Source organism: Cynocephalus volans, chromosome 17 (assembly GCF_027409185.1).
Source record: "Cynocephalus volans isolate mCynVol1 chromosome 17, mCynVol1.pri, whole genome shotgun sequence".
In the NCBI taxonomy this organism is placed as follows: domain Eukaryota; kingdom Metazoa; phylum Chordata; class Mammalia; order Dermoptera; family Cynocephalidae; genus Cynocephalus; species Cynocephalus volans.
Window position 1 is genome coordinate 40,501,789 of NC_084476.1, and position 24,341 is coordinate 40,526,129.

Sequence of the window (24,341 nt, forward strand, 5' to 3'; positions counted from 1 at the left end):
AAATGGCCAGTAAACATGAAAATATGTTCAGCGAATCTAGAAATAAAAATTAATTTAAACAAAATATGATACTGTTAGTTATCAGACTAATTAACTTAAAAAAAAAATTATCCAGCCTCAGTAATAGTTCAAGAACAAGAGTGCTTATATATACAATTAGAGAGTACAAACTTTTATGAAGAGTAATTTGGAAATATGAATAAAAAGCATTCAAAACTGCATATCCTTGATCCAGCAATTTCACTTCTAGCAATTTATCCTAAGCAAATAATTTGGGATACAAAAACTTATGAATGGTAACATTCATCACAGAATTGTTTATGATACAATTGGGAACTAAGGACCTAGCCTATGGCAAACTCCAGATGGTCTCCAAAACTAATAAAAGGCAAAATGCACCGAATAAGGATCCTAGGTTAGAAATATAAGTCTAGGGAGACAAGAACAAGCACCGAAAAAAAAAAAAAGACAACAAAGAAGAAAAAGCCAACAGTAACTGAATGAGGTTAAAAGGGTGGAGGCAGGTAGGTGGAGAAGCCATTGACTAGAACTAGCATTGGCATTCTCTGTTCTCTGTTCTTAGGAACTGTCTAGGGGATATAATCTTACAGATGTCAGTACAGCTTAAAGGTGAGGGAGAAAATGAACAGGTATGGGTCACTCAGAGTCCTAAGACTACATTTTGATTATGTAGGCAGGCTAAATCTTAATCATGTTAAAGAAGTAATCAAAGTCCCATAGAAGCATTATCAACCAATGAATTTTTTAAAAAAAAGTGTCAAGCTCAAAACAACTCAATCTCTCTGATGTACAGACATACTGACGTACAAAGTGTTTCCTAGAGAGGGCAAGAGCTTTCATTTCACAAATGACATTTAATATTATTAAATTTTTCATTCACCCTTTATCTAAAGCACTTGATATTACCCAGAGAGCCCACTATTATTTACATCTTGGCAGGGGGCCTTAACATTTGCCCAAGTCAGAACTGACAAAGTTTGCTTCTGAATTATAGTAATGAAGCCTCCACTTCACTTCTCCCTACTGTCCCTCATCTACGGCCAACTGAACCCCAACCTGAAGGTTCAGTGCTGCCTGAGCTCCATGCCCATCCCTAGGAAGGAGGGATTGTTAGATGCTTCGACCAACTCTCTGGGACTCAACAGTTAATCACAGTAGCCGCATGACTGGCCCTGACCTAGTTTGATCCACTCTCATATCTGAGCTTTCCTTTATTCCTAAGACCAAAGACCCTCATTTTCAAATTGTGGGGACTTGCCTTTTTCTCTTTCTTGGCAAACTCTCCATTTGCCTGGTCTTTCAAACTTTTTAGGTTATTCTTGCCAGAGTCCCATACAGAGTAATGACCAGCCTGGGACAAGGACCCTCCTACCTGCTGATCAAATGGTCGTGGCCTACCTGAGTATCTCATCACAACCTGTTTCTAGAGTGTCCTCAGTCATGCTTCACTCACTGGTCAAGATCTCCATGTACCTTGGTGGGTCTTCCCTTGTGCAGTTTGTAGAGCCATTTGCTGCTTACTCTCAGAGACAGTCTGTACTGGGTTGAATAGTGTTCCCCCCAAATTCATGTCCATTTGGAACTGTGAATGCATCTTATTTGGAAACGGGGCCTTTTGCAGATGTAATCAAGTAAAGATGAGGTCATAGTGGATTAGCATGGGCCCTAACTTGTATGTGACTGGTATCCTTAAAAGAAGAGGGAAATTTTGCCACAGACACACAGACACACAGGAGAGAAGGCTATGTGAAGACAGAGACTGCAGAGATGCAGCTACAAGCCAAGGCATGCCAACCACTGACAGAAACTGAGAAGCAACAAAGAAGGATTTTCCCTTAGAGAATTCAGAGAACGCATGGCCCTGATAACACCTTGATTTTGGACTTCTAACCTCCAGAACTGTGGAAGAATAAATTTATGGTGTTTTAAGCCACCACTGTACTGTACTTTGTTACAACGACCCTAGGAAACTCATATACCACCTAGAAGAGTTTAACTTCTTCACATTACGTCTCTCCCACCAGCATCTGCCCACCCCAAGGATAAGTCTAGTTCCAGGTCTCAAGCACTTTCTGGTCTGCTCCAACACATGGTCTGCACCAACACACAGGTAAGAGGCCCATAATCAGACCTATCATAATAAAAGAAGTATTATGCCTTTAAATTCAGAAACTACCATCCAAAACAAAAGTATTCAACTAAAAGTAGGCATCTCTACAGAACCCAGATGTAAAAATATTCAGACCAAAGTACTGAATAAAGAGGGCTCCACCAGACTGACTCCAAGTTCCTATTTGCCTCTTTTTATCACCCCTTTCTATCATCCCATTTTGAATTCATGGAGTATCTTTTAATAGATCGCCTGTGCTTTGCTATAAATTAGCACCACGGACGTAAGCTTATCCAGAAAGGAGAGAGAACAAGTGACTGAGAAGTATGGTGTTTGGCATATTGCACACAGCAATGGATTGGAGTCATACATTAGGTTTCAATCCCCATTCTGCCTCTTATTAGCTCCATGAACTTGTACAAGTTATTTAATCTCTCTGACTCTGTTTCCTAAGAGAGTAGTCTCTGAAGACAAAATTGCCTAGGTTTAAAATAGAAGATCTACCACTTACTAGTTGTATGACCTTGGACAAGCTATTTAACCTTACTATGCCTCAGTTTCCTGATCTATAAAATGTATAATAGTACCTACTCCATAGAATTGTTGGTAGGATTCAATGATTTAATTCATATAAAGCACTTAGTGCAGTGCCAGGCACATAGTAAGAACTCAGTAAATATTAGTTTCTACTACTGCTGCTGCTGCCACTACTACATCTGTAAAATAATTAATGCCACTTATAGGATTATAAAAGGAATAAAAGAGAATGTATGTGAAAGTACTCAGCACAATGCCTTGTACGTAAGAGACAATAAATATTTGTTGAATCCGAAATAAATAGGAAACAGAGATAGTGATACTCAAAAAAGTAGTGGAACATGAAGGAACGTAGGTCAAAAAACATGTATCCAGAGTGCTAAATACTCAGTATAGTAAGAAAGGCTAAAGCCATTCCAAGGAATGTCACATGCCTTCCAATGGAGCTGTGCCCCACTGCAGCTGCCTCGGAATCTCAGGATTGCCTGGTAAGGAACACCATCTAGTCAAGCCCTGCTTGTGTCACATCCTGAAATGTACCCACTCACTTTCCCTGTCAGGACAGAACAACTCTGTAGAGCAGCATCCACAAGCAAGTCATGAGACCTGTGACTGACTCATCACCATGCCCTAACATTCTCAGCTTCATTCTCTACACTGAAATACTGGCAGAAATAGAGTTCAGAGCTCAGTTCTGCTGCCAGGCTTAACCCAGTCTCTTATCTGTACACAGTACTTTAAAATGCACAAAACATTTATACATATATTTCATCCTGTGCAGGAGACAGGGATTATTAACCACATTACACAAATGAGGAAATTAAATATCCAGGAAGATTAAATAAATACCTCAATATTATGTTCAACGTTATAAAGCAATGGTTCTCAACCCAGGGTGTTTTGTCCCACAGAGAGCATCTGGCAATGTCTGCAGACATTTTTGATTGTCACAGCTTGGGGGCTACGACTGGCATCTACTGGATAAAGGCCATGGATGCTGCTAAACATCTTATAATGCACAGGACAGCCCCCCACAACGAAGAGCAATCTGGTCCAAAATATCAATAGTGCTAAATTTGAGAAACACTGAACAGAGCAAAAAAGGGTTAGAATAGGACCAGAAAAGAGATACAGTACTTTTTCTATTGTGCTGTGCTGGAAGGTTCAAGGAAGCCTACAAGTAGACAGAGAAAGGCTACTTATTTAAGTACAGTCGGCCCTCCACATCTGCAGATTCAAACAAGTATAGGTCAAAAATATTCAGGGAAAATAATAATTAAAAAAAAAAATACAAAGTTTTCAAATACAGTATAACAACTATTTACATAGCATTTACAATGTATTAGGTGTTACATGTAATCTAGAGATGGTTTAAAGTATTCTGGTGGATGTGTATAAGTTATATGCCAATACTACACCATTTTATATAAGAGACTTCAGCATTCACGGATTCTGGTATCTGCAGAGGTCCTGGAACCAATCTCCCGCAGATACCAAGGGACAATAAAATATATATCCAAAAATCAAACAGAAGACCTTGAGAGAAACAATTCTGCTGAAGAAGAGCATCTCCACAAAAGGCCCTGTGTCAACCAGGGCTGTGCCCCTTAACTCTTGTTTCTGCTCATTTGTTGGAGAATTCTTGTTTGTTTATTTGAGGAATAATTACCTTGCAAATGAGAGCAAGAAACAGGTAATAGCGGGAGAAGTCCAAGTAGGAGGGGGAAAAAAGATCTGTGAGCTAAGCAAGATAATCTTGGGAATTTTAGCGGGCTTGAAAATGTTATTTTTTACATGGTTCTAAGAAAGGCAAGCAATCTCTCCAACACATAATCATTGTACTGTAGTCAACTCTGTAATTGTAAAAATATAATCTCATAGAGACAACTTGCTCATTTTCTTGCTCATTTTCTTTAAAATTATAAATTATAATTGTTAAAAAGCAATTTTACTTTCAAGCTATTCAACTTTCACTTACTAAATTATTTATACTTCCCTAATATTTGTATACCAGAACTGGAGTACAGTCATGCTTGTCTTTGAATGCAGGGATGGCAAATGAATATAGGTGACATTAATAAGATTAATACTCAATCTATCAGTAATCATGCTAGAAATTGCAGTTGAGCATTTTGGTTAAAATAGTCAACAAATGCAAAAGATAAACGAAATCTGCCTCTTAAACAAGAGCTACATACAGTGTGTCAAATATTGCTGGGCTTTTCAATCAAACCAAGAAATGAGGGAAGTGTTATTCCCAAGTGAGGAATTTTAGAACATTCTAGGCAAAGATACATACTGCATGCAAGTGATACGACACCTTAATTAGATTCAACCAGCAGACTGTATTACACTGTGACTCGGAACAATAGTTCTGAGCCAAGATTACAATAAATTCCAAAATCTATAATGTGTGAAATTAAATTCCACAATAATGCATAAAAGTCCTAATTTGAATCAATTTTCAACTTGCAAATACATGAAAAACTAAAAAATGAAATTCAGAGTAGGAGAAACAAAGAATATACAGTATTAGTAAATAATATTAATTAGGAAGGCCAAATCTCTACTGAGCAAGAATTAGAATGTTTTCTACCACATTCATTCCACTGCAAATATATTTGATTTGCCAAAAATATCAGAACTTGGATCTAATATCTACTATTAAACTTCTGTGTTATTTTAAGGTGAGCTCCCTCCCCAAATGATTAAACTAGGATCCGCTAGTACATTCAAATAAATAAAAGTAGAGAACACTGAAGTATGTATTTTGGTATACTCACCTTTTATTGATGAAACATTAATAATTAATAGCATTAATTCCATGGCTGCCATACGAATGTAAACTTGCAGTAATAGCAAATGAAAACAAACAAATAGCATAGAGGTTTAAGGTCCAGATAGGTAAAACTACAGCAAAGTTTAGAGTAAAATCAGTAAACTAGGAATACCATGGGCATAATGTACTTGAATTTCGATAGAGTATTAACAGTCACTTATCTTTGTAGATAAAACTAATACAGACTAAACACCAATACCCACAAACTTAGGAGTGGTCCTATTCTATTCAGTTCTTATTTATGTTTTTAAATTTTTTATTTATGTTTTTCACTGTACACTTTTATTGGGTACAGTCTGTTGTTTCAATACATGCATACACTGTATAATGATCCAATCATAATAATTAGTATATCTATCACCTAAACATTTATCATTTCTTTGTGGTGATAACATTCCAGATCCTCTTTTCTGGCTATCTTGAAATATACAACACAATATTATTAGCTACAGTCACTCTAGAGCACCAGAATTTATTCTTCCTATTCTAACTATAACTCTAAAACTTTGTACCCATTTACCAACTTCTTCCCCTTTCCCCTTCCCTTCCTTGCCTCTGGTAAGAACTATACTATTATCTCTTTTATTTTTTTTCTTTATTTTTTCTTGATTCACCCATGATAATTGTATATAATTATGGAGTACAGTGTGATATTTGGGTACATTTATACAGTGTACAATGATCATATCAAGGTATTTAGCATATCCATCAGGTATTTGTCACCTCTTTGTGTTAGAAACATTCAAAATCCTCTCAATTAGCTACCTGAAGTTATACAGTAATTTGTTGACTGTAGTCACCCTTCATTGCTATAGAACACTGGAATAAGTCTCCCAATCTCTACCATTTTGTATTCACTGACCACTCTTTCCCCACCTCCTCTTCCCCATCTATTCAGTTTTTATTTTTACTTTTATTTTTTTTAAGAGATGACCGGTAAGGGGATCTTAACCCTTGACTTTGTGTTATCAGCACCATGCTCTCCCAAGTGAGCTAACTGGCCATCCCTATATAGGGATCTGAACCGTTGGCCTTGGTGTTATCAGCGCCACACTCTCCCAAGTGAGCCACGGGCCAGCTCTTATTCAGTTTTTAAATCAACACCTCAGATTAAAGATATTTAAGAAATGTGCAAGTGGCACATTGCTGGCAGGGACAGCTGTTTTTACATGAGTGCAGAATCAAGATTGAAAATTTCGACAGAAGAGAATGCTAGGCTGAAACAAACAAGAAAAACTGAATGTTAGCAAACAGAAGTCACCAAACTTATAGCTATGCAGAGCTAAAATGGACCTTGGAAATGATTGATTATTGCAATGCCCTAATGTTACTGATGAAGGAAACAAGGACCAGTAAGTGCCCTTATGGGGTGACACCTAAAGTGAGTGGGAAAAGCTGATACACAAAAATACCTAACATTTATTAGGAGGGCTAACTTGTAGCCTTGGTAAATCTGAAAAGACAATATGTCTAGGAATACTTCTAAGCTCATGGACACAAAAAGTTTGGGATAGGGTTACTTTTCTAGGCATCTATGATTCTCATGAGACTAACAACTACGGGGTCTTTAGAAACAATATCTCATGGTAGTTATGAGAATGAGTCCTGAGCTTGACTACCTGGGTTCAAATCCCAGCTCTGCTACTTACTAGCTAGAAGACTTTTAAGGTCTCTGCCCCTTAGTTTCCTCATCTGTAAGCGGGGGGACAATAATAGCAACTGCCTCGCTTAGAACACAGCCTGACAAATAACAAAAGCTGATGAATGTTAAATACTACTTTTGTTACAATACAATGAAAATATGCATGCCAGCAAACATTTTTTTCTGAGCAACCATGTGCAAGGCCACAAAGATATGCAACATACACACTTCAGAAATCTCTATTCCCAAGAAGAAAAGAAAAATGAAGGAGGTAGGGGAAAAGCAGAAAAATTCAACAACAAAAAGACTGATGCAGATGCTCTAGACAGAAGAGATTTCAGCACAACTCAAACATAGGACTCTATTTCTGTATACCTACTGACAGACTTTGGCCTCACCTGCAGAAGGAATCTCCCTCCACTTTCCACATCAGTTTTGGGGGTTCAAAACTCACTGAAAACTTCATCATTCTACTTTTTAAAGAAACAACATGAGCAAACCAAATTCAACAGCATATTCAAGAGAGATTTATTCCTGGAATGCAAGGATAGTTCAACATACTAAAATCAGTCAATGTAATACACCACATTAACAAAATGAAGGAAAAACCACATGATCATCTAAACTAACACAGAAAAAGTATTTGACAAAATTCAGTACCCTTTCACGATAAAAGCATTCAACAAACTAGGAATAGGAGGAAACTACCTCAACATAATAAAAGCCATACATGAAAAACACACAGCTAACATCACATTCAATGGTGAAAAATGAAAGCTTTTCCTTTAAGAACAGGACCAAAACAAGGATGCCCATTTTGTCCATCTTTGTTCAACATAGTAATGGAAGTTCTAGCCAGAGCAATTTAGGCAAGTAAGAAGTAAAACCTTTTCACGATTCAAAATTTAAGAGTTACAAAGCGGCATAGAATGAAGTCTCTCTTCCATCCCTCTCCTCCAATTTTCCTCCACAGAGGGAACAGCAATTACCAACTGCTGGTATTTCCTTTCACAAGTGAGCAAATAATATAAACATACCTCCACTTCCTTTTTTTTTTTAATAAAAATAACAGTATAACACTGTACTTATACTTTGCTTTTTCACTTAATAATATATCTTGGATATCATTTCATTATCAATATTTAAAGAGCTCACTCTTCATTTTTATGGCAGTAGACTTCCATTATAAAAATGTACTATAATTTAAAAACAATATTTTCTAAAATAAAACACTAATAAGACCCATAAGACCACAAAGAATTAAGAAGTAAAACAATCACGTAGTAAACAGCACTGTGTTACTATGCTATGAGAATACGCACCCTTGATGGGGAGGTTGAACGTCACAAAACCCAGAATAACACCCAAGGCCAGGTCTCCAACCCTAGCTCATTCATTCACCATTATCAGCACTACAGATATGCTACCAAACCATCCCTTCTTAAAATGGAATAGACTTTATTCCAACAAATTATGGACCCGTTAGTTTTCCAAACATTACATTTAGAAAGTAAAGCAGGGAAAAACAATCATAGTAGAACAGCCAGGAAAATTGTAGGGGAAAAACAGAATAAAAGAGGAGGCCAATTCTATCAGACATTAAATAAATTGTATTATAAAGGCATAATATTTAAAACAATTAGGTATAAGACAAGAATAGGCAAAAATAAATAAACAATTGCAATGAAATAAGGAGCCCTCCAAAAAATGTGTAAATTTAGGGGTTTAGTATATAATAAAACCATCATTTCAAATAATTGGGAAAATAATGAGTTATTGAATAAATAGTACTGAGACAACCAGCTAACCAGCTGAGAAAAAATAATACTAGATCCCTAGAAACTATCACAGGTCAGAGAAGACTAAGGAGACATGATTATAAAATGTAATATGATATGCTAGAAGGATCCTGGAATAGAAAAAGGACATTAGGGGAAAACTAGTGAAATTCAAGTTAGTACAGAGTTTAGTTCATACTACCAATACTGGTTCCTTAGTTGTGACAAAGGTACCATAGTAATGTTAGATGTATTTAGAGAAAATTGAGTGAAGGGTAAATAGAAACTCTCTGCAACTTTTCTAAAATCTAAATCTATTTCTTTTTTAAGTTTATTAAAAAGCAAAATGCTGGGTCTCTACCACTTCTTGTACCAAAATTAACTGATGGTTGGTTAAAGAATTAGTATTTAAAAATGTAAAGTACTAGGAAAAAACCCTAAATATATAGATTGCAACACACAGGACAAAGTGTTAATGTCCCCGAGATGCTCTGTAGCATGATAGTTAGGAATACAGGCTCTGAATCCAGACTACCTGACTTCATACTCCATTTCTGCCAATAACTAATTGGATGACTTTAGGCCAATTACTTTCCCTCTCTCTGCTTCATTTTCGTCATCTTTAAAATGGGGATAATAGTACCTACTTACTGGACTATCATGAGGATTAATGAGTTAATCTATGTAGAGTGCGTATAGCAACACATGGCACACAGTAAACACTCAAAAAATGACAATTATTATTATTCCTTAATATAGAAGCTTTCCTACAATTTAATAAGAAAAAGATCAATAACCTTAGAGAAAAATAATACCATGATCTGGCATTCACAGGAAAAAAACAAACAAACATATAAACACTTAAAATAAGTTCAAAATCTAATTATTAAAGGTATATTAATTAAAACATCAGATTCCATTTTTTTACCTACTCAACTGGCCAACATCCAAAATTTTTATAAATAATATTGGAGAAAGTATAGGGAAACAAACACCCTCATGTACTGTTGCTGGGAGTACAATTTGAAAAACAATGATGGAGCACAATTTGACAATATTTGTTAATATTCTGAATGTCATACCCTATGATTCAGCAATTCTACTACTTAGTACGTAGTCCAAGGCAGTATGTCCAGGGATGCTCACTCAGCATCACTTACAGTAGTGAAAAAACTAGAAAATAACCTAAAATTTTCAACAAGGGAATGGATAGATAAACTGTGATATACCTATACTATTTACAAAAATGAGTTATATGTTTCATGGTACATATATATACTGGTGAGGAAAGAAAGGAAGATACAGAATAATACTATATATATATATATGTATATATATATAAAAAATGTGATACCATTTATGTTAAGAAAAAATGTAAAATACTACTACATATACTCTATGGGTACAATTATACACACGTAAATACAAATAAAAGATCTGGAAGAACCAAAGTGTCAAAAGTAGTTATGTGAAGGTTGCAGGATGGAGGCCAGATAGATAAAGTAGTGGTCAAAAGAACTTTATTTATTTGTAATGTTTTAATTCTTTATAGACAATGTTTTTATGTACTACTTGTGTAAGTAAAAATTAATTTTTAAAAATTATATACACAAACAGAATAAAAGAAATTTCACAATGAAATACCATACAGCCATTAAAAAAGAAAAAATCAAAACCTATACATGCTGCTATATACCAATATGAAACAATCTTTTTTTTTTTTTTTTTTGCTGTTTTCGTGACCAGCACTCAACCAGTGAGTGCACCGACCATTCCTATATAGGATCCGAACCCGCAGCGGGATTGTCGCTGCGCTCCCAGCGCTGCACTCTCCCGAGTGCGCCACGGGCTCGGCCCCCAATATGAAACAATCTTCAAAGTAAAGCCTTAGGCTGGTTAGCTCAGTTAGAGCATGGTGTGGTAACACCAAGGTCAAGGGTTCAGATCCCCATACCTGCCAGCTGCCAAAAAAAAAAAAAAAAAAAAGGTAAAGCATGAAATTTAAAAAGGAGGGAACAAAAACAAAGTCCATTAATTTTGTGGATTATATAATCCCAAAGAATATACACACATAAAGATTTGTGTAAACACTGATAATTCCTACAAACATATAGAAGAAATTTGCCTCTGTGGAAGAAAAGAAAAAGTTGGGTAGGAAGAGGCTTTTTTTACTGTATACTCTTTAGTATTGTTTTAACTTTCTATTATACACTGTTTTTCAGTATTAAAAAAAATTAACTGAATGCGTCTCTTGCTTGATAAACTACAAGTCTGGGCTTTTCAGGCTGATGTTCTAGGAAAGGAGTAGGTAGGCTTTTGGGGAAGATCACTCTACTACAGATCACTAACTCTATACCTGGGGTCAGCAAACTTCCTGTAAAGAAACGATACTAAATATTTTTGGTTTTGTGGGTCATATCATTTCTATCAAAACTACTCAACTCCACCAATGTTGTGGGAAAGCAGCCATGACAATACATAAACAAATAGGTATGGCTGTGTTCCACTAAAATTCTATTTAAACAAATGGGTGGTAGGCCAGATTTGTTTCACAGGCCATAGTTTGGCAAGCCCTGCTCTATATCACCTAGCCAAGAAGACTGATGATGGTTTTAACTAACTCTCCTTGCCTTTTTAGCATTCTATAAAGGAAAAAGTTAAGCTGCAACAGACTCCTAGCTACATACACATCCATGGGAATGTGCATCAGGCTATTTACTCAAGAGTCAGGGTTGGCAGGAATGATTTCTTAACAAATTAGCTAGTACTTTCCTGTAGGATAAGAAAAGAGATATGGTCTCCCCACTCTAGCCCCTCTCTTCTTTTTGCCTTGCCCCTAATGCCTGGATATTAATTGGAAGAGCTAAATGCATGCCTTCCTGCAAAGCGTACCTCTTACATTTGAATTACATCATTTTAACACCATAAATCAAAGATTATAGCCCTGCATAATCATCACTATAAACAAGATATATAATTATTCTAAAAGCAAAGTTTGTAGTTAGGAAATCCATACAGAACTTCATTTTTTACTGGATGTATATCCAAGGGATATATGGAAGTCAGACTACTCAGTCATACATCTTTATGAGATTTTTTTATGTTAAGGAGAGTATTCAAAACTTTAGCCAGATAAAATGATTCTACTCACTCTTTATGGCATAATATCTTACTGCAATCCCCAAATACTCATTAAAAAGAGGTCAAGTATCTTTAGGAAGTTGAATGTTCACAGAAAGATGTCAATCCTAGCCCCAGTTATACTGATAGCCCCTCTTATTCTTATTCAGCATCACAGAATAGCCATAACTTCAGGTAATTTGCAGGGGGAATAATCCCTAATCTAAGTTGGAAAGCCTCTCCAAATACAACAATAAAAGGTTGATAAATTTGACTAAATAAAAATTTTAAATCCTGCATGGCAGAAAAAAAAAAAAGTTATCTTAAACATAATGACCAAAAAAGGTGATAAACCATATCAGTGCGAGTATGAAGAAATAGGCATTATCATGCTATTGCTGGCAGTTGCATAACCCAACAGAACTTCACTGGGAAGCAATTTGGCAATATCTATCAAAATTACTAATTCACATACCCTTTGACCTAGCTACTCTGCTTCGAAGAATTTTCTTACATTTATATTCAATGTGCAAAATGACCATTGGAAATCACTTAAATGCCCATGAACCTAGGACTGTTAAATAATTACGGGACATGCATACACTGCAATTCTATGCAGTCATTAAAAAGAATGAAGAGGCTCTGAGCTGGATATGAAGCAGTATGATTTCCAAGACATACTGTTAAGGGAAGAAAACAAGATGCAGAACAGAGTTTATAATATGCTGCCATCTGTGTAAAAAAAAAAAAAAAACTGGGAAGGGGGTAACATAAAGAGATAAAATACATAAATTCTTACATATGCATAGACTAAGCTCTGAAAAAAATACACAAAAATCTGATAATTATGTGATAACACTGATTGCCCCTAGGGAATGAACTTTATGGCTGGGTAAATAAACAACCTTATGCTACCATATTTGAAAAATTAGACAAAATGGACACATTCTTTATGTCCAAAACTGAATTCTTGATCATCCCTGCTTCACTGGGAGTCTTCCCATCTCAGCTGATGGCAGTGCCAACTTTCTAGTTGCTCAGGTTACTCCCTTCATCCAATCCATCAGCAAATTATGCTAGCTACACCTTCAAAACACATGCAGACTATTCTATATCCTGCCTGTAGTGGTGGTTACACGAATCTATACATGTGTTAAAATTCATAGATCTGTATACCAAAAAAAACCGTCAACTTTACTTTATGTTAATATAAAAATAATTTTTTTAAGAAGACATCCAGAATCCATCCACTTCTCACCACCTCCACTGCCACCATCTCTTATCTGAATCACTTCAATATTCTCCTAACCAGTCACCCTGGTTCACCTCTTCATTCCCTTCAGTCTATCTCCACACAGCAGCCAGTGTGATCTGGCTAAAAAACTAAATCGAATCATATCACTCCTCTGCTCAAAACCCTCCAATGGCTCCCCATTTCACTTAGAGAAAATGCCGAAGTCCTTGTGACATCCTACAAAGCCTAAGGCAATCTGATCTCCTCTTCCCAAGACTTCATTTCCTACTACTCTCCTCATTTACTCCACTCCAGCTGCACTAGCCCTCTTGCCCTTCCTTGATTATACGAGGCAAGCTAGCACCTACTGGCCTTTGCTCTGTTTCCTCTATCTGAAACATTCTCCTCCAGTTGTCCAGTTGACAAACACTCTCACTCCTTCAAGTTTTACTCAAATCTCACTTCCATGACCACCGTACCTAATATTTAACAACACAACCTGCCCTCCCCTTCTTCCATACACCCTCTTCTGTACTCCTGCTACCTCTTTACTCTGGCCAATTTTTTTCTTTTTCCTAAAGCAAGTCATCATTTAATATAATTTGCTTATTTATAATGCTTATTGTCTTTTACTATCCCACTACTAGAATATAAACTCCATAAGTGTAGGGATCTTCCATCTGTTTTATGCACGGATCTATCCCAAGCACTTAGTAAAGGGCTTGGCACAGATGAGGCATTCAGTAAGTATTTAAATGCTCCCTAAGGTGAAAGAACGTTGAATGAATAAATAAATGAACAAATGAACAAATGAATGATTGTCTTTCTTATTAGAGAACATTTGAACAGAGACCTGAAGGAAGGGAAGGAACAAAGAACCTATCTGGAAGAAAACCATTTTAGGTGAAAGGGTGAGTCCAAATGGCTGAGGCAGGTGCATGCTTGGCATGTTCAAGAAACAGGAGAAAAAAACAAACAAGAAGGAGAACGTGAGTGGGCAATGAGGAGAGGGAGTAGCAAGTGATGAGGGCTGTGAGGTAACGGGAGGCCAGAGCACAAGGGATAAGGCTCACAGCCCATAGGGCACTCTGGCTTATACTTGAATGACATGGGAAGGAAGCCACTGGAGAATTTCAAATAAAGTAATTTGATCTGACTTACACATTACTTAAAAATCTTCCCATAAAGAACACACAGGTGGAGATGGACTTACAAGCACATTCCATGAAACATTCAAGGAACAGATAATTCTAATCTTAAACTCTCCCACAAAAAAACAGTAAAAGGAAGAATATTCCCCAATTAACTTTATAGGGGCTAATAAAAACCACAAGACCAAAATCAAAGAAAGAAAGATATTTCCAAAAAAAGAGATTTTAAGTACTGGACAAAATATTAGCAACCCGAATTTAGAAATGTATGTTAATAATAATAGCTCACTTATTGAGCACTATTCAAAATGCTTTCCATAAATTAACTAATTTAATCCTCACAACTCTATGCTGTAAATATTACCATTCTACCCATTTTACAGATGAAGAAACTAAGATACAGAAAGACTAAGTAATTCACCAAAGTCCACAGAAAGTAGAGATCCTGGATTCTAAAAATACCAATGAGATTCTGATCTAATTGTTCTGGGGGTGGAAACCGATTTGCATGCGCGGGGGGGGGGGGGGGGGGGGGACAGGGGACGGGACTGGGCAATGTAGGAATCCAAACACTTGACCTTGGTATTATCAGCACCACACTCTCCCAAGTGAACTGGCCAGCCCTGAAACCAATATTTTTTAAAGTGCCCCAAGTGATTCTAATGTGCAGCCAGGGTTATGAACCACTGCTCTAAGATCATTAACTAAGGCTTCCCCCATCCTGTGAGAGATGACAAGACCTAGCCAAGGCTAGAGATGTTTTAGTGATGATTTAAATATAAAATAAGAAGGAAGTGTTAGAAAATATGATTTGCAAGATCCTTTTCAACAGTGAAATTCTATGATTGTGTGTCCCCACACTGTCCTTCTAGAATCCTGGAAGGTCTAAGATTCTGTGCCATACTAGCTAGCAACTTCAATTCTAGTTCAGTTTGGAGAAATCTGTCAGCTTATTTCTTTGCCATGGAGTTCTCAAAAAACGAATGGGGTAAAACATCCTAGTAGCTTATAATACTAAAATTTTTTTTCATAACGAGAAACAGGAAGCTGGCCTGTTAGCTCAGTTGGTTAGGGCGCAACCCTGCAACACCAAGCTCACAGGTTCGGATCCCCGTACCGGCCAGCCACCAGAAAAAAAAAAATAACAAGAATCAGCTCCACTTTACAAAAAAGAGTAGCAAAAAAAGGGAAGAGAATTCAAAAGGTCAACCTAATAGCTTTTAAAACTGTAACTTGGCCTCTTTGTTTCTGGTGCCCGCTGTGCTCAGTTTGGAGTCTGCGCCGTTACCAGAGGCTGAAGCGCCCTGCCGCCATCGCTGTGTGACCTGCGCTGGCCGCTGAGACTTAGGGAGGATGCAGGGACAGCCGGAAGCTGGGAAATGGGCTCAGTAACGTTTGAGTATGTGGCTGTCAACTTCACCCTGGAGGAGTGGGCTATGCTGGATCCTTCCCAGAAGAAACTCTACAGAGATGTCATGGTTTCTATAGGAAAAATATATGAAGCGCAGAACATTGAGCATCAGTACAAAAATCCTACTGGAAATCTAAGGTAAGCAATCATATTGCAGAGAATGTCAGTGAAAGTAAGGAAAATCATCACTGTGAACAAACCTTCAGCCAGAATCCAAATCTTAATCTGAATGAAAAAAAATCTTTTGCAGTAAAACTATGTGAATGTAGTTTGGGTGAAAAACTCTGTATGTGTATTCATCCCTTAATAGGCACATCTATCTCACACTGGACACAAACCATGTGAAAATCAGGAGTATAGAGAGAAACTATATAAACATAAGCAACATTGGAAAACCTTTACGTATCTTCACTCCTTTCGAGTTCCTCGAGAGAAACCCTATGAATGTAAGGAATGTGGGAGACCCTTCGATTCTCTGACAGGTGTTTGAAGACACATGATAGCACACAATGGAGATGGACCTTATAAATCTAAGCTGTGTGGGACAGACTTTGACTGTCCCAGTTCATTTCAAAGTCATGAAAGGACTCACACTGGGGAGAAACCCCATGAACATAAAAAATGTGGTAAAGCCTTCAATCGTTCCAGTTCCTTCTGACAGCATGAAAAACCTCATACTGGCTAAAAATGCTAAATGTAAGAGATGTGGAAAAGCATTCAGTTGGTTCATACACTGATAAAGACATGTACGAGTGCACACTGGATTGAAAACCTCCTAGTTTTAAAAGTACAATAAGTTTTTAAATTTTAACCAATACTTTTACTTCTTGTGAAAACTGACACTTTGGTGAAATTCTGTAAATGTAATACAGAAAGCCTGATAATGCTTTAAAATATTTACAACATGAAAAAAATGTTGCAAAAGTAATAGATATATTGTGTTTATCAGGGCCTTATTTTTTAATATGGATCTATGATTTCTACTTTTTCAGCAAAGAAACACTGAGGTGAGATAGTTCTGTAAGTACTCTATAAGCAATAGTACGTAAGCTTAATAGCAAGTTTTATTTTTAGGTGAGTTAATAAAATTTTTCTTTTTCAATTTCAAAACAAAAAACAAAAAAAAAACCTATAACTGGAAAAATGTTACTGAGCTGCCCAAAGATCAAGCCTCCACTTCCATTGACTGAAGCTGAAACTACAAAGTAATCCTAGCACTACTCTCCTGTGTATCCTGTTGTTGACCAGTGAGGTGTAGCTCTATGTAGTCAGGAACTGCTGCCACAGTCAGCAAGCAGGAGCCAAAGAAACAACTGCTACCCCGCAAAGCTTAGAAGAGGCTTGAGGAGGGATGGGAGGAAATGTAGACTGTCTTGACTACACCTGCAGGCTCTAAGAGGCCAGCCTCCAGCCCACTTTTCCATCTACCTCCTCTTCCCAAAGAGAAGCATGCACACACACAGCCCCCCAAAGCAGTGGTAACAGCTACTGATAACACTAGTTCTCTTAGACCCTGCAGAATTAGAGATCCTTGACCATCAAGGAATTGGAACTATTGCAATTCTCTTCTCAAAGCTACTCTCTGTAGTTTGGGAATCAATTTTAAAGGATATTCAGGGTGGGATATAGGAAAAACTATTAAGTCAAATAAAACTTGAAGATTGAACTCAGCACCTTTATACTTGATGTTCTACAGGGTGGGCAACAAGCCAACTAGGACTACTGCTTTCAATTTGTGTGCTATTTCCCAGAATTGAGAGTTGATTAAGGGAGCCTCCATACCTAAAGGTCTTAGAGACCCAGTGCCACATAAAACTTCTGACCATTCCTCTCCCTGTTTCTCCTATCTCTATGCCTCTGTTCATACTGTCTATTCTACCAGGAATGCTCTCACCCACATCCCTTTCTGAAACACTTCTACCCATTTTTTTAAGCCCTGCTCAAATATCACTTCCTCTATGACTTCCTCCCAGATCCCACTCCCACTCCTACATTAATTTCATTTATATTTCCTTATAATATGGTATTCCTCACCTTTTGACCTTTTTAAATAGCCTTACAGCTGTCTCCAACAAGAAATCAGGCCCTTGTGGACAATGATCAAGTTTCATAGATCTTTGGTCTGACCTTGGTTTGCTATGGGACACAATACAATGCTCTTTCTTCCTCTTCATATGTCTTCTTTTGTTAGCTTGCTTTGAATATTAACTCTTTTATTAAAAATTTTTGCTATTTTCCTTGCTATATTTTTTTTCTCATTTTTTTAACTGAATATAATTCACAAGCCATAAAATCCATTCTTTTAAAATGTACAATTCAGTGGATTTTAGTATCTTCACAAAGTTGTGCAATCACCACCACTATCTAATTCCAGAAAGTTTTCATCATCCAAAAAGAAAACCCACACCTATTAGCAGTCACCCTTCCCCAACCACAAGCAACCACTAATCTACTTTCTGTCTCTGATACACGATTTTAACAAAGCTTACAATATTCTTGTGTTTTTATTATACCTTAAAGCCAAATTTTTACCTTTCAAAAAAGAGAAAGGGGGGGGTCGGTGCTTTCTTATTTTACCGTAACTAGGAAAATGTGACTTAACAATTTACTAAGGTATCATTTCAGGATACAAAACAAAAACTCGTACCAGGAAAACCATCTTGCATGTTTACTTACCTCGATTTTGGGGCAGCCTAAAACAAAGAATAGTTTATGGGGTTTTTTTGTTTTGTTATGTTTTTTATTGAAAAAGTATAATATAGAAATACACATATCATAAGGTTACACCTTGATAAGTTCTCAAAAACTTAATATATAAGTGTAACCAGCACCCAGATCAAGAAACAGAACAGAAGCTCCCACCTCTTCCCTTAACCATTCTATCTTGACTTCGAATAGCATAGATTACTTTTGCCTGTTTTTGTATCTTTATAAATGGAAGCATACAGTATGCAGCATAGGAAACTTTTTCATTGAAATTCTATGCCTTATAATACTCACCATAATCTTCTTGTACAAAGCCATGACATTATCATCATCAAATGGTAGAAATCCACACATAAGTACATATAAAAGGATGCCCATGCTCCAAACATCTGCCTGAGGGAGGGGGAAAAAAATCACTCAAAAAAGAAATTTACAACATATTTCAGAATGGCAGGACGCTTAATAGAACCATAGAATCTTCAGAAAGCTGGAAAAGAGCTCAGAGATCATCCAATTCAACCTGCTCATTCTACAGTCTGGGAACCTGAAGCTCAGAAAGGAAAGCTTGTCCAGAGTTACTCAGTCAATAGCAGGCCACCCAGGAAGGCTTCCTGATATCCAACTCAGTGCACTTCCCTTTAGCTGGACTCTTAACATGTAATAGAAGATAATTTCCACTTGGCTGCGTTGGTTTGGGTGTGATAAGGAGATGAGGTCAGATCTCTGATTCTGAAAGTCAATTCTACAGTTCTACTCCAGGTTTAGGTTACATGTAAGGATTATGTAAACAGTCATGAGGATGTCAAAACAAGTTTTAAAATTTACTGATTATCTGCAAATGTGACTAAGCTGCTCTCTATGTGGACAAACTTTAATAAAGTTCAATGATTGACTTTTCAAATATACAGGCTAGAAATTAGCCTGCCAACACAAATAGCCCTACAAATCTCAAAATCCTAGAAAGGAGCTTAACCTTTATATGTGAATATCCATGCATCCCATGAGTCCTAAGCAGTAGCTATTTATTCAAGCAGTATTTGACCTTAATCATTTACTGAGAAGTCACAGCTCCCACCCTCATTTGAGCCTTAGGAATTTTTTTTTTTTTTTTTGCTGGCCAGTACAGGAATCAAATCCCAGGCCTTGGTGTTATCAGCACCATACTCTAACCAACTGAGGTAGCCAGCCTGTTTGCCTCAAGAAAGTTTTAAGAAGTAAGAAGGACAGCATTAAAAAAAGGGGGGGGGGTAAAATAATTTGAGCAGTATAACACATCTAGGTGGTACCTATACTGGGTAATCCAAATCTAACTCCTAGTCCTGTCCGATGAATCACATCAAATTATCAGGACTCTACTATGACGCCTCAAGTAAACAATTAGCTTTCAAACAAACACCTGATTTTTGCTCCAAGTTGCAGGTGGTCAAAAACCAACCATTCATCCCTCAGAAATGTCAAATATTTAATCTCTAAATTGAGGTGATGACATGGCACTCATGACCAGGGTGTTAAATTCAAAGTAAAGAGGCTGCACAGGAAAGAGTGAGCTGACATGGCCTCCTCAAATACCATAAGAGGTCAACAAAGAGATTATGTCTGGGGTTAAACAAAAAGATGCAGAGAATAATAGTAATATCCCCATAGAAATCTATCAAAGCCTACTAGAGAGAAGAAAGCAGAAAAAGTGGTCTTCACTTAACTCATCAAAGCACCTTCACGTCACTGTTTTGAATTAGATATGAGAATAAATTAATCAACTAAAATTACAAACCAAAGCAAATCCATAAGCTACCAATTGCCAAGTAAGAAAAAAATAATTGAGGGAAGATGGGTTTGAAACCATTTCTGTGAGAATTTACTGAAAATGCTATAGATATTTAACATGGAATACGTCCTTAAAGCATGATCTGGACCATGAGCATCAGAATCAAGTGAAGTGCTTATTTTAAAATAAAGATTCTTAAAGCCCCACCTTAGAAACAAAACCAAAATCTCTGATGGTACAGCCCTGAGCTCTACATCCTTTAGCAAGTGCCCCAGATAATTAATTCCTCATTACACTGTCCTTAAGGCACTGTCTTAGAACGATGGAAAAGTCAAACTGATAAGGATAAGAAAAGATCACCAAGGAAAAACCCTGATACATTCAAACCAGCAGAGCCACATCACCTCTAGGAATCTTGGGATTAGGCATATGATTATCACTCCTTTTGGGAGACTGGATGGAACAGTGGAAAGAGTAACTCACTCAGTTCAAACCTTGACCAGTAGTTACCCACTGTGTCACCTTGCAAAGGCACCTAATTTCTGAGCCTCGGTTTCTTCATCTTCTTTACCTAATGAAACGAGGCAATAGGGTTCACATTATAGGATTTTTGTGAGGCTTAAATGAAATTATAAAAGTATCTAGCATGTTAGTGGGATTGTGAAATGATATAGCCACTATGGAAAACAGTCTGGAGGTTCCTCAAAAGTTAAATATACTGCTTGCTGGTGTTCTGTTGAGGAGTCTGCATCATTATTCATCAGGGATACTGGTATATAGTTTTCTTTAATTGTGTCTTTGTTTGATTTTGTTGCCATGGTGGTGCTGGCCTCATAGAATAGGTTTGGAAGTATTCACTCATATTCAATATTTAAAGGGCTTAAGAAGGATTAATGTTCATTTTTCTCTAAATGTTTGATGGAAGTCTCCAGTGAAGCAATCTAGGCCTGTGATTTTTTTTCTATTTAGGAATATTTCATTACTGATTTATATTCCTTTCTGGTTCTAAGTCTGTGCAGATTTTTTATTTCTTCGTGATTTAGTCTTTGTAGGTTACACATTTTTTGAAATAAATTTATTTCCTCTAGGTAAATTAAAAAAAAGTTAAAAATAGAATTACCATAGGACCTAGCAATTCCACTTCTGGCTATATATGGCTATACATCCAAAAGAGTGGAAAGCAGTATCAAAGAGATCTGTACACCAATGTTCCTAGCAGCATTATTCACAATAGCCAAAAGGTGGAAGCAACCCAAGTGTCCATTGACAGATAAGTGAATAAACAAAATGTGGCACATACATACAATGGAATATTATTCAGACTTAAGGGAAAATCTGACACATGCTACAACATGAATGAACATTGAGGATATTATGCTAAAGGAAATAAGCTAGTCACAAGAAGAAAAATATTGTATAATACTATTTATATGAGGTACCTAAAATAGTCAAATTCAAAGAGACAGAAAGTAGAAAAGGGTAGCTACCAGGGGTAGGGGGTAGGCAGGAATGGGAGGTTATTGTTTCATGGGTATAGTTTCAGTTTTGCAAGATGAAAAAGCTCTGGAGATTGGTTATACAACAATGTGAATGTACTTCACTACTGAACTGTACACTTAAAAATGGTTAAGATGGTAAATTTTGTTATGAGTATTTTACCACAATTAAAAATAAAAAGTATCTAACATTAATCCAGGACTATAATAAATGCAAAGTAAAAGTTTGTTCCCTTTCCTATGACACACTGAGAAGACCACAACATCATTTCTGTGGTATATCTGCCAAAAATGCACAACCTGAATCTAATAAGGAAGCGTCAAATAAATTCAAATTGATTGACATTCTAAAAAATAACTGGCTTCCTCAAAAATGTCAAGGTCAAAAAAATTTAAAAGCCTAAGGAAGTCTTCCAAATTAAAAAGAACGAAAGGCACACAATAACTGAATGCAATGTGTGATCCTGGACTGAATCTCAGACTAGGGTGAAATAAAGCTATAAAGGACACTATTGGTACAATTAACACCATTTGAATATGGACTGTCGATTAAATAAGTTGTATCAATATTAAATTCTGTGATTTTGATAACTAAAGTGTGGTTATAAAAGAAATGGTCCTTGTTTTTAGGAAATATATCAGAAGTTTTGGTGATAAAGAGGTATAATATATCCAGCTTACTCTCAAATGGTTCTCCCCCGAAATAATATGCATATACAGAAACAGAGAGAATGATAAAGCAAATAGGGAAAAATATAAACAACTGTGACTCTTAATAAAAGATACACCTAAGTTCTTCATTTTACTTTTGCACTATTCTCTGAGACTATAGCAAAATAAAAAATAACTCAAAATAAGTGAGTTCTCGTCTCCTCATGTTACGAATTCAGTAACCTGGTATTTCTCAAAGTTTCTCCCACATAACACTAGTTCCAAAAGAACTCCACTTGAAAAGTGGATTCTGTAAGAAAATAAAATCAGGGCCAGCTGCTATCTGTGATGGTCCCTCTCAAAGGATCACATTGTACAAGAACATATTAAAGATATGGAGATGTCCTGAAATAAGAAACCTGCTCAACCCTGCACTTCCTAAGCTTTTGACAACTAAAACTTTTTTTAACCTTAATCAGCAAAACTAGTACTCCAGAGAATGGGAGGAGCTGAGTAGCTTCAGGTATAAAATGTAAAGCAGTCAAAGCCCAGGTCTTTCGAGTCTGTAGTCCTACACAGGACTGCCAGCCTCAGAGAGTTGGCTATGGACAAAGTACAGGTTTTCTCTGTGCTAACCAGCACCTCAGAAAACTGAGCCTACAACCGTGGCCTTGTGATCTACCCAGCTGGACTAACCAATCCAAACTATGATACTGTTTAATACAAAAGCAACCACAACAAGGACACCAGAAATATATCCCTGATTCATAAGTGTGTATTATGTATTATTTTATTTATTGCAAGTTATTCATCCCATTTATTAGCTTACATATCTCACTGTCCAAATAATCTTTGATTAACAAGATTATTTCTTACCCCAATGCACAGTGCTTGCCTCACTACAGGTGAACGATAAATGTATGTTGGTTATATATTGAATTAATCAATAAATTATTACCTCTGACCCAAGATATGATTTGCCTTGTATTAATTCAGGTGCTGCATAAGCAAGACTCCCACAACATGTCTGTAGATGGTAATCCTTGTTACCCTGCCAATAAGATAAAAATGAAACATTTACTAATTACAGCCCTTAAAAGACTTTAACCTTGATAAACATTCTCCATTTCTCTGGATTTCCAACACCACTACAACCTGGCACAAACAACATCTTTTTCCCCTTAGCCCAGTCAGGTCAGGTTCATACTCCCCTAGATATCCTCTACATAATAAGCCTAGCAAACATCCAAGTACCCATGCCTTCCCGCCCCCAAGTACTTAAGGAAAAAAGATTATTTCTTTACTGGTCCCTATCTCCAATGTCAAATCTTTACAAATACAGAAAAGCTTCTTTTCCCTTATACGGAAGAAAGCAATATGGTACGTAGAACAGTGCTTTGAGAGTCTGTTTTCTAGACTCAATTATAAGATAAATCACTACCTTAGTTTCCACATCTGTTAAAATGAGAAATCTGCTCATGCTCTTCTGCCCGCCCACAGGTGCCCAATACTTGTATAGAGTTCTGCGACTGGCAAGACTTGTGAAATTATGAGATTTCATTTTCAATGGAAACAACATGCCCAGGAGGGAGGTCCTCAGCAGAGGGCTGAAGCAATCCTCCCCAAGCAGCCCCTGCTTTCTTACATGGTATCTGGGTGGCATCTGTGGCAGCCATGAATAAAGGCTAACGGAGTCTGTCACAAACATTCTCCACTGCCTCCTGTGGAGAACATGACTTAGACCAGTTTATCTGATCAAAGTATGTTTTATCTTTATATGCCTGCTGATCCAAAAAAAACAAAAAACAAAAAAAACTGCCTTCTAGCCATTGGTTCCCAGATAAAAGCCTCCACTGATAATCTCTAAAGAGCCGAGGGAG

General features: G+C 36.8%; 1 protein-coding gene across 6 annotated transcripts in view; it reads right to left on the bottom strand.

The window, feature by feature from the left end:
• MELK (maternal embryonic leucine zipper kinase) overlaps positions 1-24,341 on the bottom strand; it is a 76,307-nt gene that overhangs the window by 37,267 nt on the left and 14,699 nt on the right. For all 6 annotated transcript variants that reach the window (XM_063082250.1, XM_063082249.1, XM_063082248.1 and 3 more), the window contains 2 exons: positions 23,420-23,512; positions 18,844-18,942 (listed from right to left, as the gene is read on the bottom strand). In XM_063082250.1, coding sequence (XP_062938320.1) covers positions 18,844-18,942; positions 23,420-23,512 — 192 coding nt within the window. The remainder of the gene's footprint in view (positions 1-18,843; positions 18,943-23,419; positions 23,513-24,341) is intronic.